Source organism: Pleuronectes platessa, chromosome 16, assembly GCF_947347685.1.
Source record: "Pleuronectes platessa chromosome 16, fPlePla1.1, whole genome shotgun sequence".
Taxonomy (NCBI): Eukaryota; Metazoa; Chordata; class Actinopteri; order Pleuronectiformes; family Pleuronectidae; genus Pleuronectes; species Pleuronectes platessa.
In genome coordinates, this window is record NC_070641.1 from 24,864,871 (window position 1) to 24,883,446 (window position 18,576).

Below are 18,576 nucleotides of genomic sequence, written 5' to 3' on the forward strand. Positions count from 1 at the left end.
CGAAGCGCCGCGCATTACTAATAATATCACATACTTCTGCTGTTATCAGCCTGCAGTAAAAACGGCATTTAATCATTTTTTTCAAGCATATACTTACTTGTTGCTCCAACATTAAGCAACAGCGTCCCAACATGTGTCTTTTTTGGTGTTGTCTTTATACAACATATGCTGAGAATCAACAACTCAAGTTACTTCTCCACTTCAATGATTCATTTAATGTCATCCATGTTGAAGAACTTCTCCGCTGTTTGCTCAGTTAAATGTCGGGTGTCGAGGGTAAATTACGTATTCTCCACTCAAGCCTATGTGGAGAATACGTAGCCCCCCCCCCCCCCCTCTCTTTTTTATCTTTATGACTGCTTGTGTGGCTGTAGTGGATGGGCAGAGGGGGACATTAAATAATGTGGTTGGTAAAAGTGGTAAAATTAAAACTCCAAGACAACAGAAGGTGAATACAAAGTATGGGGTGCATATTTGATCATTTACATCATATAAAATATGTCATCTATATCGTTTAAAATCATTTTTCAGTGTGTTTCCTGTCGCGATACGCTCGCGTCAAGCGGAAAAAATAGACTCGACGCCGAAACGATCGCTTCACGGCGCGAGGCAGCCGCGGCACAACGCTACGCTTCAGCCTCCGGTGTGTTCAGCGCTGCGGTTTAACATGGGAGTGGATGGGAGCCAGAGGATTGGCGCTGCGCTTCGGCGTCGCTTCCGCGTCCGGTGTGAACCCGGCGTTAGAGCGGCAACTAGTGCAGAGGCGGCGGAATTGGAAGGTCCTTCTGCGCATGCGTTAAATGCGTTAAAAAAAAAAAAAAGAATTAATCCTGTAATTTAATCTGTGAAAAATAACGCGTTAACGCGTTATTTTTCACAGCTCTATAAATAATATAATAAAAAATAATAAAAAGGCAAATTTAAAATCTTATAATTTATTCTTACTATGACTTTCCCACAGACCTTTGTTTTAATTATTTTCTTACAAATGTTTTACTGGAATATAAATTAGTTCCTTTTTGTTCAATTTTAATATCAGACTTTTATTCATCTGCTGGTATTTCAGAACATTTCCCGTATTATTTTGTAACTTTTTTTTTTGTATTTACTTTGTCTTCCTGCCTTTGTTTGTTTTTCATTTTAAATAATTGAGGTTTATGACATTTCGTCACTTCCTGTTGTTTTAATTTTCTCTGTGTGTCGAACAATTTTAACATCAACACTTGTTCAAGAAAATGAGTGTCTGAAGCCTGTCTTCAGTGGAGTGACCAGCAGGGGGCGACTCCTCTGGTAGTTTCTATAGAAAGTGACTTCTCACTTTATAACGTCAGTAACAATCAGGAGTTTCTGTCTCAGTCTCTAGTTTCAAGTCTTCTTCAAACAGCTGATGTTCATTTAGTGGATTATGATCATTTAGAGTCAAACAGACCATAAAGCACCAGATGTGCTGGGGGGGGGGGGGTTGGGGGGGGACCACAGAGTGATTGACAGTTAGTACAGTCTAATGGGTGCAGGCTGCAATTGTAGGTGGGCGTGTCCTCTCAGTCAGGCTCCACCAACAGGGGGCGTTGTTAGCTGATGTGTGGAGGGTGTGTTTTATTATTTGTGTTTGATTAATTGACTTTTTACTTATACAATTTAATTGTTATCAATGTGAGTTCAGTTTTTTATATGAAAAGCTGTTTATTGACTTGTTTCAACATCTCATCAGCAGGTGAATAATAAAAGGTCTCTTTACGTCCTTCAGCTCCACGATGCCCTCCTCCTTCCTCCTCCTCCTCCTCCTCCTCCTCCTCCTCCTCCTCCTCCCCCCCCGCCCCGGCCTGTCGGACCGGCTCCTTCACGGAGTGTCAGCAGGCTCCCTTCGTCCCCGGTCACAATCTGGTGGGAGAAGGTTTTGATGTGGTGAACTTGAAGATGAGTGGAGCGAGTGTTGTGGACATGAAGAGCTTCATGGTGGGAGGAGTCGGGGGGAACTGCACCGTGTGCCAGAACCACCTCCTCAACCAGGTGTGTTGACAGCTGTCAGTCAAACCACCATCACAACTCACCTCGTGTGAACAAACACAAAAATATCTTTGTTTCCCCGATCCCTTTGGAAAAAATGAAGGAAAGATACCTTGGATATGAACGCTGCCATCTAGTGGTGGTAAATTCAAAATGAGTTGTGTACTTACTTATTGTGCGTTCCATTACACGTCAGAACTCCAAACCCCTGTCGACATTAGTTTAGTTCATGTCCCATCTGATAACATGGAGGCGATGGAGTTAATGACCTTACTGCAGCCAGCCACCAGGGGGCAATCGAGCTGTTTTGGATTCACTTTAAGGAGTCATCATGTAGATTGTATTTATTTACAGTTTCATCGCTGAAAATTTAACTTATAACACACAGCAGCTGACAGCAACTAACTGGAGCTAACAGCAACTAATAGAGGCTAACATTAGCTAACAGAAGCTAGCAGCAGCAAACAGCAGCTCACTGCAGCCCACAGCAGTTAACAGCAGCTAACAGCAGCTAACAGAAGCTAACAGAGGCTAACAGCGGCTAACAGCACTTAACAGAAGCTAACAGCAGCTAACAGCAGCTAACAGAAGCTAACAGCAGCTAACAGCAGCTAACTGCAGCTCATTTCAGCTAACTGCAGCTAATAGAGGCTAACAGCAGCTAACAGCAGCTCACTGCAGCTAACAGCAGCTAACAGCAGCTAACAGAAGCTAACAGCAGCTAACAGAAGCTAACAGAAGCTAACAGAAGCTAACAGCAGCTAACAGCAGCTAACAGCAGCTCACTGCAGCTAACAGCAGCTAACAGAAGCTAACAGCAGCTAACAGCAGCTAACAGAAGCTAACAGAAGCTAACAGCAGCTAACAGAAGCTAACAGCAGCTAACAGAAGCTAACAGAAGCTAACAGCAGCTAACTGCAGCTAACTGGATTCAGGATTCACTGATGTGGAACTCTTTGTCTGTCTCCAGACGCAGAAGCTCCCGGTGTCGGTCGCTGACTGGAGGATCAAGGTCAGTGATGAATCGCCAGTTTCACACACCACATAGTTTTTCTTTAAGGTGAACAGCATTACCCAGAATCCTCTCTGTCTCCAGGTGCATTGTCGGCGCAGTCTGAGCAGTAAGATGTTCGAGTCCAGTCAGTCCATGATGAAAGACACGAGCTCCTCTCTGAGCAGCAGCTGGAAGGTTCGTGAAGCTGCGATAGAAACATGATCACATGACCTCTGCAGTTACTAGGTCACTTCCTGTCTCTGCCTGCTGCTCCGCCCCTCACCCGACTCCTGTCTGCGAATCTGCTTCATGTGTCACTATATCTAGTTGCACTTATATGTCACTCACATGTTGCACTTTCTAGTTTGTCTCTCTTGTAGAAACGGGATTGTTGAGGTTGTGGTTTGTTCCCTCACGGTCGATGCACTTGTTGTGAGTCACTTTGGATAACAGCGTCAGCTCCATGTGATGTGTGATAGACAAACTGCAGGAAGTAGTGAGACAGAAACTCCAGAGATTCTCCACAGGTCACAGCTGACCACAGACAACCTGACCCCACTTTCATTTCTCATTGTTTGTCTTGGTCGGAATCATCAGGGTAAACTCAGTCTGCATCCCCCCCCCCCCCCCCCCCCCATTAGAAATCTGTTGTCTTCTGAAAAACCACACACCTTCATTCTCTGTCTCGTTACCTGTTGTGATGTCACTCAGGTTGGCCTCAGTGTGCAGGGACTGGGCGGTTTTGCTGTCGGAGGATCACATTCCAAATCAACACAGTTTGCGGAGAGTCGCAGCAGAAAAGACAAGTTCTCCTTCACCACGCACGACCTCAACTGCAAATACTACACGTGAGTACGACGAACCAATCAGACGAGGCTAGCTTTTTATATTGTAATGATGTCATTATAGTAGTTTGTCCTGACTCTTGCTGAGGGTTAAGGACAGAGGATGTCACACCCTGTTAAAGCCCTGTGAGACGAATTGTAATTTGTGAATATGGGCTATACAAATAAAATTTGATTGATTGATTGATTGATTATGATCTGAATATGTCATTTATACCTGATAATGAAGAGAGATTGATTCATTTAAATTAACTGGAAATCATTTCTCTAAGAACATTGGTTTTAAAAGTTACTGCATCACTAACATGATGACATCATTCCAACGTGAAGCCAGATCACCTGGATCCCCCCCGGTGGTCTTTATATACCATCACTGATCCTCTTTATATACCATCACTGATCCTCTTTATATACAGTCACTGATCATCTTTATATACAGTCACTGATCCTCTTTATATACCATCACTGATCCTCTTTATATACAGTCACTGATCATCTTTATATACAGTCACTGATCCTCTTTATATACAGTCACTGATCATCTTTATATACAGTCACTGATCCTCTTTATATACAGTCACTGATCATCTTTATATACAGTCACTGATCATCTTTCTATACAGTCACTGATCATCTTTATATACAGTCACTGATCATCTTTATATACCATCACTGATCCTCTTTATATACAGTCACTGATCCTCTTTATATACAGTCACTGATCCTCTTTATATACAGTCACTGATCCTCTTTATATACAGTCACTGATCATCTTTATATACAGTCAGTGATCATCTTTATATACAGTCACTGATCATCTTTATATACAGTCACTGATCATCTTTATATACCATCACTGATCATCTTTATATACAGTCACTGATCCTCTTTATATACAGTCACTGAGCCTCTTTATATACAGTCACTGATCATCTTTATATACAGTCACTGATCCTCTTTATATACAGTCACTGATCCTCTTTATATACAGTCACTGATCCTCTTTATATACAGTCACTGATCATCTTTCTATACAGTCACTGATCCTCTTTATATAGGATCTAGGACCAGGGTAAATCTTTTCTAACTCATCTTCTCTCAGCTTCCGTCTTCACTCCCGACCTCAGCTGAGCAAAGAGTTCGAGGTTTCCTTGAAGAACCTTCCGTCCACCTACGACCTTAAGAACACCACGGCCTTCAAGCAGTTCCTCTCCATCTACGGGACCCACTTCATCCGCAGGGTTCACCTGGGGGGTCGAGTGCACTCCATCACAGCCATCCGGACTTGTGAGGCCGCCATGAGCAAGATGTCTGTCCATGCAATCAGCAACTGTCTGTCAGTCGAGGCCAGTGTAACCATAAAGGGCGTCAGTCCCAAAGCCAGCAGTGCGTTCTGCATAAATAAGAGAAAGAGTCTTCAAACCGGGGCAACCTTCAGTCAGGCCTTCTCTGACAGGACCACTGAGGTTATGGGAGGAGATGGGGACGTGGGGGACATCCTGTTCACCCCCAATGGAGCCGCAGGCTACAAGAAGTGGCTCTCTTCCCTCAGGAGGGTCCCAGGTGTGGTGTCCTACGAAATCAGTCCCCTGCACCTGCTGGTGAGGACATCATTATGTTGAGAAACATATTAATGACAGTTTTGTCCTAACTGTATTTACATCATGAACTAATGTTTCTGCTCTGTAGGTGACAGATAACCCCAACCTGAAGTCCGGCCTCCAAGAGGCCATCAGCCACTACATCCGCAAAAGTGCCAAGAAGCTGAGCTGCCCCGCCGGCTGCAAGGTCGGGAAGCCGAACAAGAACTGTGCCTGTCAGTGCCAAGGTCACCGCATGGTCGACTCCAACTGCTGCCCCGGGGAGAAAGGCGTGGCCCGGCTGAATGTGACGGTGGTCCGAGCCCAGGGGCTGTGGGGGGACTACTTCTCCAAGACGGACGGATATGTTAAAGTGTTCTACGGAGACCGAGGAGCCACAACACCGGTGATCTGGAACAATGACTTCCCCCAGTGGAACTACCTCATTCGGCTGGAAACCGTTAACCTACGTCGCAGAGTGTGAGTCTCAAATCCAAACTGATGTCATTGACTCTGATGTGCAATAATGAAATGTCTTGATACAGTGTGATCATGTGTTTCCTGCGCAGAGCGGTCGTTTTCGAGGTCTGGGACCGGGACAGTGGTTGGAACGATAACCTGCTGGGGAAGGTGACCCACATCCCCACGAGTGATCATAGCTCCATCAGGAGCTTCAGGTTGAAGCACGGCTCGCTGTTCGTCCAGCTGTCTGCAGTGTGTGCTCCCAGCCTGCAGGGGTCGCTGTGTGAGCAGTACGCCGCCTCGCCAAGCTACACGGGGCTCATGGCGTAACGCTGGGGTTGACACGTTGATCTTTCGTAGTTTATTAAATCTGTAAAAAGGTGTGAATCAACTGGACCAAAAACAATTGAAATAAAATCAAAACTTTTAAAATGCTTGCTCTGTGCTTCTCTTACTGAACGTTAACACATCTCCAGCTCTTAACAGGGCTTCCATAAGTTCAATGTGAGTGATGGAGGTCAAAATCTGGAACAAATGAAAAATGATTATCATGAAAAGTAGAAAATTATCTGATTTTTTAGTACAAAACAAAACTCTTCTCTGGACGAACAGTGACACAAAGTAACTGAGTACATTTACTCAAGTACTGTATTTAAGTACAAGTTGCGGTACCTGTATTAAGATGAGTTGTCCATTTGAATTTTGATAAATTCCACAAATAAAATGTTATGTTCTATTAAATAAGTTCAAACTTCATTTATCCAGATCAACATGCAGCTGCAACAATAAAGTCACAAACAAATGATCTTCAATAATTTTACCTTCTGCTACGTAAAGTGAATTTCATTTTAGTAATCGAGTGCGTGTCTGTGTGTCTCTGTGTAGCAGTTTTACAGATTGTTGCATCCGTTCTGACTTTGTGTTTTAACTGTGACAGTTCAGCACAGACTGCTGAGCATGTAACACCTACAAAGACACACACACACACACACACTCACACACACACACACACACACACACACACACACACACACACACACACACAGTCCGCTGATGCAAAAACCTGAATCACTACAGCAACATGGGAACGTTGTTGTTGCTTCACAAGCGCATCCTCGAGACCCCCCCCCCCCCCCCCCCGTTCCTCCAAATATGGTAACTTCTGATTGACAACATGTCAAGCTGAGTTTTGAAAATAGCAGCTCACAAACCAACGGGTGATGTCACAGTGATGTTTGATTCTTCGTAGGATCCAACCTTTAAAAACACGTTTATTTAATGTCTAATGTCCCAACTGCTAACCTGGAGGAGGAGGGTTTATGACCTATACTGCAGCCTGACACCAGGGGGCAGTCCACATGATTTGGCTTCACTTTTATGAGCTACCATATGGTCCATCTTTACTCTATAGGGAGAGACTTATTCTACTGTATATATTAATCAACAATCATTTTTTGGGTAATGAAATTTCTGGTTGAAAAGTTACAAATCACCTCAACAGACATTTTATGTAAATTTAAGAAACATAATTTGAGTTTTCGAATGTGTGTGTAAATAAAAGCATCTTGTAACCACAGATTTGTTTCCTGGTAATAATTCCCAGACATGATTATTGATGAAACAAGATGGTTCAGGTAAAATTTCAAAGAGATCGGCTCCAGCTCCTCAGCGCCCTCTAGTGGCCTCAGCTCAACGCAGTGCGGAGCTACGTCATCCAGCGTAACAACGATGATATTCTATTGTTTTTTTGAATGATTAAAATATGTTTATATGAGAAAAGATAAAATATGATAACACATTGTATCATAATAATTAAAATAATAATTAAATAATTAAATTGTTACATTACCCCTCCTCCCCCTCGGACCATATATGGAGAGATTTAACAGATTGTCCAAATCCCCCCCCCCCCATTCACCTGAAACCAACACACCCCCCTCCCCCTGCTGCAGAGAGTGTGTGTGTGTGTGTGTGGGGGGGGGGGGGGGGGGGGGGGCAGCAGGTACTGATGGAGGGAGGGATGTCGCGCCTGCGCACTGCATATATATACCCTCCGCATCGCCCCCCCTCCCTCCTCCTCTCTTTTTCTGCAGCATCAGTACCACATCCCCCCTCCCCCTCCCCCTCCTCTCTCTACCTCCCCGACTCTCTCTCTGTCTGTCTCCCCCCCTCTCTCCCCCCGCCCCCCTCTCTCTCTCTCGCTGCGGGGCCACACTGCGACCACAGAGGAGGAAGAGGAGGAAGCCGCGGAGCGACAAGATCCAGAGCGGCAGGAAGACGCGATACAAAACCTACAGAACCATCTGATTAAAGAGGAAGAGGAAGAGGAAGAGGAAGAGGAAGAGGCAGAGGAGAATTTTGACGCGCCGTCACCGCGCGGATAAAACGAGCTGAGCAGCAGCAGAAGGCGGAGACGCGTCATCGCGCTCTTCCTCCTCATCAGTGAACGAGTGAAGAAGAAGAGGAGCGGAGGAAGAACCGTGACGAACCTCGGACCCAAAACGACGAAGGACGCGGTGTAGGAAACCTCCCCCCCTCCCCTTCCCGGACCAGGGCCGATTCTGCAGCGCGGCGCGGCGACACCATGAAGGACCGTACGGCGGAACTGCGAAGTGTAAGATTTTCTCTTTTCATGTTACATGTTGGCCTCCATCTTACCCCCCCCCCCCCCCCCCCCCCACCCCAGCCTCTCCTGCACCGGAGGAGAGCGGTGCGGTGCGGTGCGGTGCGTCGAGGCGAGGCGCGGTGCGCAGAGGAGCGCTAATAGCGGTGAAGGCATCTTTGTGCAGAAAGTAGCGCCTGTGCGGCGGAGTGTGAAGCGGTGTGAAGCGGCCCCTCATGCTGTGAATGCAAAGTGATGCTGCGGAGCTGACATGAGGCTCCGCTCACACCTGCTCCGCCTGTGGGGGGGTGCAGGGTTTGTGGTGCGGGGCGCACCGTGACCGCGCGGAGGTTTGAGACGCAGAGGCCCCGCGTGTGTTTTCTGTGCTGATGGAGTTAAGAAATAAAAACGCCCCCATCAATGCTAATGTGTCCGTGCGCGTCCGTGCATGCGGGCCTGGATGCCCTGATGGAGAGGAGGATGAGGAGGATGAGGAGGATGAGGAGGATGAGGAGGATGAGGATGATGAGGAGGATGAGGATGATGAGGATGATGAGGATGATGAACCGAAATGCAGAGATTTTTTCCCCGAGGCCGATCCTGCAGCCGCACGCGCCTCCTCCCTGAGAGCCGGCGCGGCGCGGCGCGGCGCGGCTGAAGGATCGATACGCGGCGAGATGGATGAATCGTGATTCCGTTTAACAGCCGCGTTTCCGCGAGCGTCCTACCGCTCCACGCGCTTTGGCGAGGGGTGGGGGAGGGGGGAGGGGGGGGGGGGGGGGTACCGAAGCCTCACCCATTTTCTGACCGCAGCTCAGCGCCCGGTGACACCGGAGGGTTTTAACACATGAGCTGTATGCGGTGGGACGCGGTGCGGTGTGCGGTGCCGCTTCGAGCGCTCAGCTGGTGCTCGAGGTTTGGGCGGGTTGTGGGGGGGGGGGGGGGGGGGGGGGTGGGGGGTCACATCAGTTGCTCAAACTCTGCAGCAGCACGAGCTACTGAGTTCAACTGGGTTCATACTGAATCCATCCATCATCCATCATCCATCATCCATCATCCATCATCCATCTATCTATCTATCTATCTATCTATGTTTTCATATATTATCTTCACCTCAATTTTCTCTCCATCATTTCTTTTCCTCCTTCCTTCTGCTTGTTAGGTTATACATCTTTTTTGGGGGGGGAGTCAGAAGCTGATCAATAAATCATCAGCTGGGTGACTTGGTTTTAGGGTTAGAATCAGGTTAGAGCTAGAGCTAGAGCTAGAGCTAGAGCTAGGGAATGCATTATAACAATGAGGGTCCTAACCCTAACCCTAAGATAGAAGTATGAATGTGTGTGTGTGTGTGTGTGTGTATGTGTTAATATATAAGTGTGTGAGTATATATTTATAGCTATGAGGCCAATTTTGGTTAAATTCTATGATTGTGAGTACATTTTTTCTGGTCCTCACAATGAGCTGTTTAAGGGTTAGAGTATGTATTATTTGTATTATATGTCATTTAACCCATCCTCCTCGTCTTCCACCTCCCTTCCTCCGTCCTTCCATTCTTTACTCCTATATTCCATGGTTTGTCCACCTTCTCCCATCCATCCATCTTTCCATCTATCCATCTTTCCATCTATCTATCTATCTATCTATCTATCTATCTATCTATCTATCTATCTATCTATCTATCTATCTATCTATCTATCTATCTATCTATCTATCTATCTATCTATCCATCCATCCATCCATCCATCCATCCATCCATCCATCCATCCATCCATCCAAAAATTTTCGGATCAAAACGTTTCAGTTTTTAGTGAATAGCCGCGCTGCGTCTCGGTTCCTGCTCTACTAGCAGTGACCAGCAGGTGGAGCCGACGCTCCGGTTCAGAAGATCCAGACTCGTTTCACTGTCGTAGCTTTAACTACTTTACATTCTCTCAGCTGAGTCCACTGGTTCTCAACATGGAGGTCATGTCCTTATAGACGGTTACATGATGTAAGGAAGAAGATGAAAAAAGCAAACTCAAACTTTTGACAGATTTGACCCGAACCCGATCGGGACTAAAGCTACAGGCACGTAAAGCTAATCAGGAAGAAAGTCCAGCTCACGTGACCAGAACAGAACTCCTTTCCAAAGCCGTCGCAACCTGTTGGATCCAGATTCAGGTCGAGTATCCAGGAGCTCATCAGAGAAACATCTCAAGTTTGATCCACACGACAACGTCTCCGTCTCCGATTGGTCTGACGTCCACTGACTCCAGATCGAACTGAGACGTCTGAACAGCTGCTGGTCACGTCTGAGTCTGAACAGAAACATAGACGGTCCGATTTCACTCACTAATCACGTGTAGTGTATATTTATTTATCACTCCTTAGTGAAGGAGGCAACAGTGAAGGAGTCTCTGATTTCAAACATAGACCTCAGCCTCTTGTTGATTGGCTCTTTTCAGTCATGACTTCTCTGATTGGTCACGCTCCTGTCACATGTCCTCCTTCCAGAGCAGGTACCACATGAAGGGAGTGTTCCTGACCCGGTTGTCGAACAGCTGCTGTTCAGTTGTGTATTTTACAATGACACAGCTGTTGACATGGAGGAGACCAGATGTTATTCAACAAAACGGAACTCCTTCCTGTGTACTCTGTTGTTTTCAAAATAAAACGTAGCAGTGTGGATGCAGCCTCAACGATTTGTTGGCTGAACAGCGTCAGAGAAACAGATTCATTTGATGGGGGGAGATCTCCCCCTGGTGTCTGGCTGGAGTATAGGTCGTTAACTCTCCTCCTCCATGTTCGCAGACGGGACGTGGATCAAACTAAAAATCAAAGTAGAGGTTAGATCGATGTCAAAGGTGATTCCTGAGTTCAGGTTTGTTTCTGATCAGCTCGGTCGGTTCGTTGTTTAAAACTAATTTTCTTGGTTAAAAATTTAAACATGACGCTGATGAAAATTTCATAATTTTGTGTTTCAATGTTATTCTTTCTTTCTTTCTTCTCTCCTCCCTTCAATCCATCCCTCCATAAGTCTCTCCATCTTTTCTTCATTTACTCTTCCATCCTCACATCTTCGTTTTTCACTTTCGTTCCTCTTATATCAGCCATCATCCGTTCTTTATTCCCATCCCTCCTCTGCTCCATCCTTTATTCCCTCTCGTTCTTCATCCAGCCATCCTCTGCTCACCCTCTCTCATCCACTCTCTTTCCATCCCTTCCTTTACTTTTTTTCCACCCTCAAGCCTTCACCCATCTTGTTACTATCTTTCCTCACTCATCCCTCCATCCTCTGTCTGCGCTGCAGTCGTTCACTGTGCAGACATTCATTCTGTCCATTGGCCACTACACAGGGAAGTGAAGTCTTATTTTCTTTTGGCATTGACGGTTCTCCTCCTCTGCCGTCGGCCATGTTGGATAATCACTGGAGTGAAATCCGGCTCCGGCTCACGTAATCCCGTCGGTAACAGATGCTGCTGTATCATGCAGCAGCAGCTCTGTAGTAATAATTATATTTTTATGTAATCGTCCACATCATAGTGATTCCACTGCCTCCTCCTCCTCCTCCTCCTCCTCCTCCTCCTCCTCCTCCTCCTCCTCCTCCTCCTCCTCCTCCTCCTCCTCCTCCTCCTCCTCCTCCTCCTCCTCCTCCTCCACTGAGTCTGATCCAACACTCGGACTGAAGGAGGCAGAAAAACCTCAGAACTGTCAAATACTCCTGATGAAATTTTACTTTTTATTTTAGTCTCTGATAGATTCTGATGATCGTTCACATCAAACTGATGAAATATAAATAAATGCAGTATTTCTATCACCAGAATATTTTGAGTGAAATATGTTTATTAAAAACATCTGGATAGAACCTTTCAGAGGCCAAGAGACGTAACACAACAAAAAAAGCCACACAACAGGAACACGATCACAACGGATGAAACCAGTTGTGTTTCTGTCTGCGCTCAAAACGCTTCTTCTGTCGCCCACTTTGTGATTGTGTTCCTGTTGTGTGGATTTTTTTGTTGTGTTACCTCTCGGCTGCCGTATATCCTGGTTCGTTAGTTCAATATGATTTTCAGTTTCTAAAAGTTTGAAAGGAAAAAGCAGAAATGTTTCTTTAGTGAAACAGTCACATGATGTCGGGTCTCTGAGGGATGATGAGAGGGTTTCCTGGAGCCATGTTGTGTTGATGAAGGTCTGAGGACAGTGAGTAAACTGGATCTGTGGGGTGTTGGCTTTAATAAGGTGCGTCTCAGTGGAGCAGCTCCACCTCTGTGGATCCGTGAGGCTCCACCAACACAGAGTTATGAGAGCTGCTGAAGAGACGGGAGGTCAGAAGGTCAAAAATTCAAAGATCTCAAAGAACCTCTGTTGGACCTGAGGAGGAACTTTTGTTTTATTGTCTTTGTTTCCACGGTTTACACACGATTGAAACTCGTCCTCATCAGGAACCAGTTTCCACTTGTCTCCACAAACCTGCTCATCTGATTCTTATTTGAAGTTTCTTGGGCTGTTAGCAAACAACGAGGTTCTTTGCTGCCACCAACTGGTGTGGAGTGTATGTGACCTTCTGGAAAGACGGATCGTCGGGTCTCAAACTGACGACGTCTTCTGCTGAAGATGTAAATCTGTGAAAAGTCAAAGCAACAGGAGGAGACAGAGACGTGGTCACTGACTTGTCTGTCTTACAAAAGACAAAAAGTCAATCATGTGCAAATGACTCAAACATAAACGTGTCCATCAGCTGTTATTATTGTATCTGTTGACGGCAGTAGAACACAGTGGTTTTTTTCCGCTCTCCTCACATGCAGCAGAATAATGTGACTGTTGAAAAATAATTTTCAAAATGTTAGAAGAGAAAATGTTGATGGTGGAAGAATGTGGTGAATCTCTGTTGAATGGTCGGAATATTGTCCGGACTCTGGTTGGATTAACACTGAAGTCCAACATCAGTGGGACAGGAAACCTGTGACTTTAATAAAAGTTGAGTCGTATGAAATGAATCAAAGTCTGAAACCCCGAGCTCAAAACTGGCAGGAAGTGTGTGTGTTGTTGTTCTTAACTTAAAGGTTCACACACAGTTAGCTGTTAGCTGTTAGCTGTTAGCTGTTAGAAGAAATGAAAACTTGACATTCATTCTGTCATAACGTCGCTCTGGTCCACATGCTAACTGTTAACTGCTAGCAGTTGTTATGGGTCAATAGATAATAATAAATAGATATTGATTCTGGAACATAGAAATCATAAAGAGCTGTGATAATTAAATCAACACTATGAAACAGTTTCAGTTCACCAGCGCCCCCTGCAGACACACGAGGTGATGAACTCTGTGGGTCTCTGTAACAAATCCACCACTCTGTTCAGAATTCTTCATGTTTTCACATCTGGGTGTTCAGATTGGTAAAAAAAATATTATCTGTAAATTACTTTTTTGTATTTTCGTGACGAGTAAAATAGACACAACTTCAGGGATCAAACTAAAGTTAGCAGAACAGAATAGAAGAGATGAGAAGAGAAGAGAAGAGAAGAGAAGAGAAGAGAAGAGAAGAGAAGAGAAGAGAAGAGTGTGTTCAGGCTCTGGTAGTTTGCTTTGTCTTGCTGGAGGCACCAGGTGGGTGTTTTCATTTTAGTATTTGTTTGACATTGTTTACCCAGAACACACACACACACACACACACTCAAACACACACACACGCACACACACACACACACACACACACACACACACACACACACACACACACACACACACACATACACACACACACACACCTTGCAGCAGACATACGGCTGCCCTTCGTCATCTAGTTTCTTTCAGTAGTGACTTGCTCAAGGGCAACTTGACAGCAGAGTGTGACACTTCCTGTTGTCTGACACTTTCAAATTAAAGTTCTTCTGCTGCATTTTGACACTGGACTTTGGAAGAAGTTCGTTCAGTTGTGTTTGCATCATCCTGATGACAAACAAACAAACCTAAAGATATTTTAGAATTGTACAAAACAGCAAAAATATATAAATGTTTGTGTATGTGTGTATGTGTGTATGTGTGTGTATGTGCGTGTGTGTGTGTGTGTGTATGTGTTTGTGTGTGTTTGTGTAATCTAAAATCTAAAGTTACCGTGACCTACGATGGATTTTGATCATCACCTAGTAAAACATTAAATAAATGTTTTAATGTTTTATTTAGATGAGTCACCCAGGTCCTTACAGTCCACAACATGTCTCATGTGTCTTCTTCCCCCAAAAAACAACAAAACATTTTTTTAAAGTTTGATTCACCTTTTCAAAAGTGTCCCCAAAATGTTAAAATGTTCCATCCTTTCAAAAATATATATTATACATATATTTCAGAAATGTCCTCCCAGTCGTTTTCTACATATAAAAAGTAGAGCTGTGAAAAATAACGCGTTAACGCGTTATGATTAAATTACAGGACTAATTCGTTGTTTTTTTTTAACGCATTTAACGCATGCGCAGAAGGACCTTCCAATTCCGCCGCCTCTGCACTAGTCGCCGCTCTAATGCAGTCAGACGGCAGCTGCCATTCAAACAAACAAACAACATGGATAATTCTGATGAACCTGAGGACCTTCTGGACGGGAAGATTGAACATTCAGTAAAACCAAGGTGATATGCACACTCTGCGAGAAGACGTTATCGTTTCACCGTAGCAATACCCGCCTAACCACCGCAACGCGAAGCATGTGTTGGTCGGCGAGGGGCGTTCAAGTGGAATGCGACAAACCAGACTCACTCGCAGGACACATTGTGCAAAAGAAGCGGTCAGCTTTACTGTCAGAGAATTTGAACAAGTTAGTTTGCCTCACCAACTGGCTAAAGACCGAGTAGCTAAGAGGACCTTTAGAGGCATTAGATTGTGTCATGGTGTGGTTAATGGTTGTGTGACAAAAAATATAAAAAATGTCAACCATCCTATGGCTAAGAAGCTCAAATAATTTCTGTTTAATTTAAAAAAAAAAGTTTTATTCAACCACACAATGGCTAAGGAGCCCGAATTCTGTTTAGGATGAAGATTATATTAATGTTCCATATGGAAAAGCAATGATAACTGCTGAAGAACTGCTGAGTTGCAGCACAAAAGAAAAGTTAAATGTCATAAATCTTGTTTTCACAAAAATATTCCGAAAAAATCGGTAATGTGATTAATCATGATTAATCCATAGAAACCTGTGATTAATTTGATTAAAAATTTTAATCATTTCACAGCCCTAATAAAAAGTTTAAAGTATTTATCGTGTTTCATAATTACTTTATATTTCATTGAGCTGACGCTTTTATCCAAAGCGACTCACAATAAGTGGATCGACCATGAGGAACAAACCAGAACCACAAGAATCCAGAAAGACAAATGACAAAGTGCAACATGTGCAGACACCATCATCTTCTTAATCCAAGCTGCAGTCTGAAGAGGTGTGTCTTCAGTCTGGAGGACGCTGAGGAGACTTCCTGTCCTGATGTCCATGTGGAGCTGGTTCCACCGTTTAGGAGCCAGAACAGGAAACAGTGGTGATGTGGTTGAGTGACAGCTGTCCGTCGCAGTGAGGGAGCAGCTGATTGGTCGATGCGGATCAGAGTGGACGGGCTGTAAGGTTTGACCAGGTCCTGGATGTGGACTGGACCTGAGCTGTTCACAGCACGGTACCAAGTACAAGAGTCTTGAAGTGGATACGAGCAGCTACTGGTAACCAGTGCAGGGAGCGGAGGAGCGCTGTGCTGGGAATCGTGACAACTGTTAAATTAATGTTTCTTAAATGTTCTGAACCGAATACAAACGTCCTGACTGGTCAGAGATGACGAGGAAAACATCCCCATATTAATGCAAGTGTGTGTGTGTGTGTGTGTGTGTGTTTGCAAGTGTGTGAGTGTGTGTGCATGTGTGCAAGTGTGTGTGTGTGTGTGTGCAAGTGTGTGAGTGTGTGTGTGTGTTGGTCAGTTGGAGGCTCATCATGTGATTTATGGCAGCGTTTTCATTTAATAGCCCTGAAATGTCCCTGGCCTCTTTTATGTGTGTATTTCTTCTTTCTGTGTGTGTGTGTTTGTGTGTGTGTGTGTGTGTGTGTGTGTCTGTGTGTTTCTGTGTGTGTCTGTGTGTGTGTGTATGTGTCTGTGTCTGTGTGTGTCTGTGTGTTTGTGTGTGTGTGTGTGTGTGTCTGTGTGTGTATGTGTGTGTGTCTGTTTGTGTGAGTGTGTGTGTGTGTGTCTGTGTGTGTATGTGTGTGTGTGTCTGTTTGTGTGTGTGTGTGTGTGTGTGTGTGTGTGTGTGTGTCTGTGTGTGTATGTGTGTGTGTGTCTGTGTGTGTATGTGTGTGTGTCCGTCATTCCAGCATTGACACAGTGACTGGTTTAAAAAGTCCAAACCCTTTCCTTTCCTATGATGTGAAGGAGAAGCCGTAAGGAGTTAGGAGAGGAGTTAGGAAAGGAGTAGGGAGGGAGTTGTGAGCAGAGGAAATCCGACTTACATTCTCTTTTTTTAAGCTACTTTATTTATAACAGAAGATTAACACAGACTGGGCAGTTGTCTGTGTACTGACAGTTACAATAAAGTTTCATGTTTTAAATGAAACGTGCTGAGAAACGATGTTTTCACTTCATGCAGAGGGAACATTTAATATCTGACAGAAAATAAAACAGATTCAATTTAAAATGAAAGAAAACAACAGAAATGTTGAACTAATAATGTGAGGAATATACGTGGAGAAAAACCTACAATCAATCAAATGTTATTGTATAGCCCATATTCACAGATCACAGTTTGTCTCATAGGCTTTAACATGGTGAGACATCCTCTGTCCTTCACCCTCAACAAGAGTCAGGACAAACTACTAAAACCTGTAAACAGGTACAAATACATAGAAACCTCAGAGACACATGTGAGGACCCGTCTCCCAGGACGGACACAAGTCAACAGATGTCAAGTGAAGGAAACATCATCAAGATTAAAGTCTTCAGCAGCATTGATGAGGGGAAACATCTGGAAGGATAACTTCAATACTATATGTCAATCAGTCCTGCTGCATCATAGTCTCTGGTCAGCAACCAGCAGGACCATGATCCACCATCCAGACCAGATCCACTATAGTCCACAGTCATTGTCCACTACCACCAGTTAGGATCCATCATCAGCTGCTTGGTCGTGGTCCACCACCATCTGATGCCAACGTGACAAGGGTCCACCATTACCACTACGATCAGCCCGCACGATATAGAATCCACCAAACTGGATCCAACTGGAACAAACTGGATCAAACTGGATCAAACTGGATCCACCACCTCGACCTCTGATACGCGATGAGAGGAGAAAGAAACGCTTGAATCCATTCCACAGTTAGAGGATTGAAATAACTTTAATATTTAGATGTGATGCTGATGAAGCTCTTTATGTTTGCTGTTGACAGATGTGAGAGGGAAGAAATCGATCCTGTGATGATGGATTCACATCTGGATCGAAGAATAAAACAGCTGTTTAATATATTTAAGTGGGTGCATCACTTTAAATGTTGTTGAAACCCCTGCTGCCGTTGCTCTCCCCGTGTGTATGAGCAGTGTTTCAGCTTCAGAGCCAGTGGAGGAGATGCAGTATAAATAGTCCAGGGCCAGAGTCATTATTGAATGAAGGCATTAAAAGGTCGGAGCCTGTCTGTGTGAGCGGCACCGACTCTGTGGACTCGTCTCTGAAATAGATTCCTAATGTCTGACAGGAAGTCGAGCAGTGTGTCCACGTGACCTCATCACCTGAAGACAATAAACCTCTGAAGGACATTACATTACTCCAGGTCGAAAATACAGTGGTGCAGTGTGTCCTCAGTGGTGCAGTGTGTCCTCAGTGATGCAGTGTCCTCAGTGGTGCAGTGTGTCCTCAGTGATGCAGTGTGTCCTCAGTGGTGCAGTGTGTCCTCAGTGGTGCAGTGTGTCCTCAGTGGTGCAGTGTGTCCTCAGTGGTGCAGTGTGTCCTCAGTGATGCAGTGTCCTCAGTGATGCAGTGTCCTCAGTGGTGCAGTGTGTCCTCAGTGGTGCAGTGTGTCCTCAGTGGTGCAGTGTGTCCTCAGTGGTGCAGTGTGTCCTCAGTGATGCAGTGTCCTCAGTGGTGCA

General features: G+C 44.9%; 2 protein-coding genes across 2 annotated transcripts in view; both read left to right on the forward strand.

Moving 5' to 3' along the window:
- prf1.3 (perforin 1.3) overlaps window positions 1-6,325 on the forward strand; it is a 9,915-nt gene extending 3,590 nt beyond the window's left edge. The window contains exons 3-9 of the mRNA XM_053444252.1: window positions 1,748-2,010; window positions 2,978-3,019; window positions 3,104-3,196; window positions 3,713-3,849; window positions 4,949-5,447; window positions 5,536-5,906; window positions 5,996-6,325. Coding sequence (XP_053300227.1) covers window positions 1,748-2,010; window positions 2,978-3,019; window positions 3,104-3,196; window positions 3,713-3,849; window positions 4,949-5,447; window positions 5,536-5,906; window positions 5,996-6,218 — 1,628 coding nt within the window. The 3' untranslated portion in view covers window positions 6,219-6,325. The remainder of the gene's footprint in view (window positions 1-1,747; window positions 2,011-2,977; window positions 3,020-3,103; window positions 3,197-3,712; window positions 3,850-4,948; window positions 5,448-5,535; window positions 5,907-5,995) is intronic.
- Window positions 6,326-8,375: 2,050 nt separating this feature from the next.
- Window positions 8,376-18,576, forward strand: part of stx1b (syntaxin 1B) — a 38,777-nt gene continuing 28,576 nt past the window's right edge. Inside the window, exon 1 of the mRNA XM_053443861.1 lies at window positions 8,376-8,502. Coding sequence (XP_053299836.1) covers window positions 8,473-8,502 — 30 coding nt within the window. The 5' untranslated portion in view covers window positions 8,376-8,472. The remainder of the gene's footprint in view (window positions 8,503-18,576) is intronic.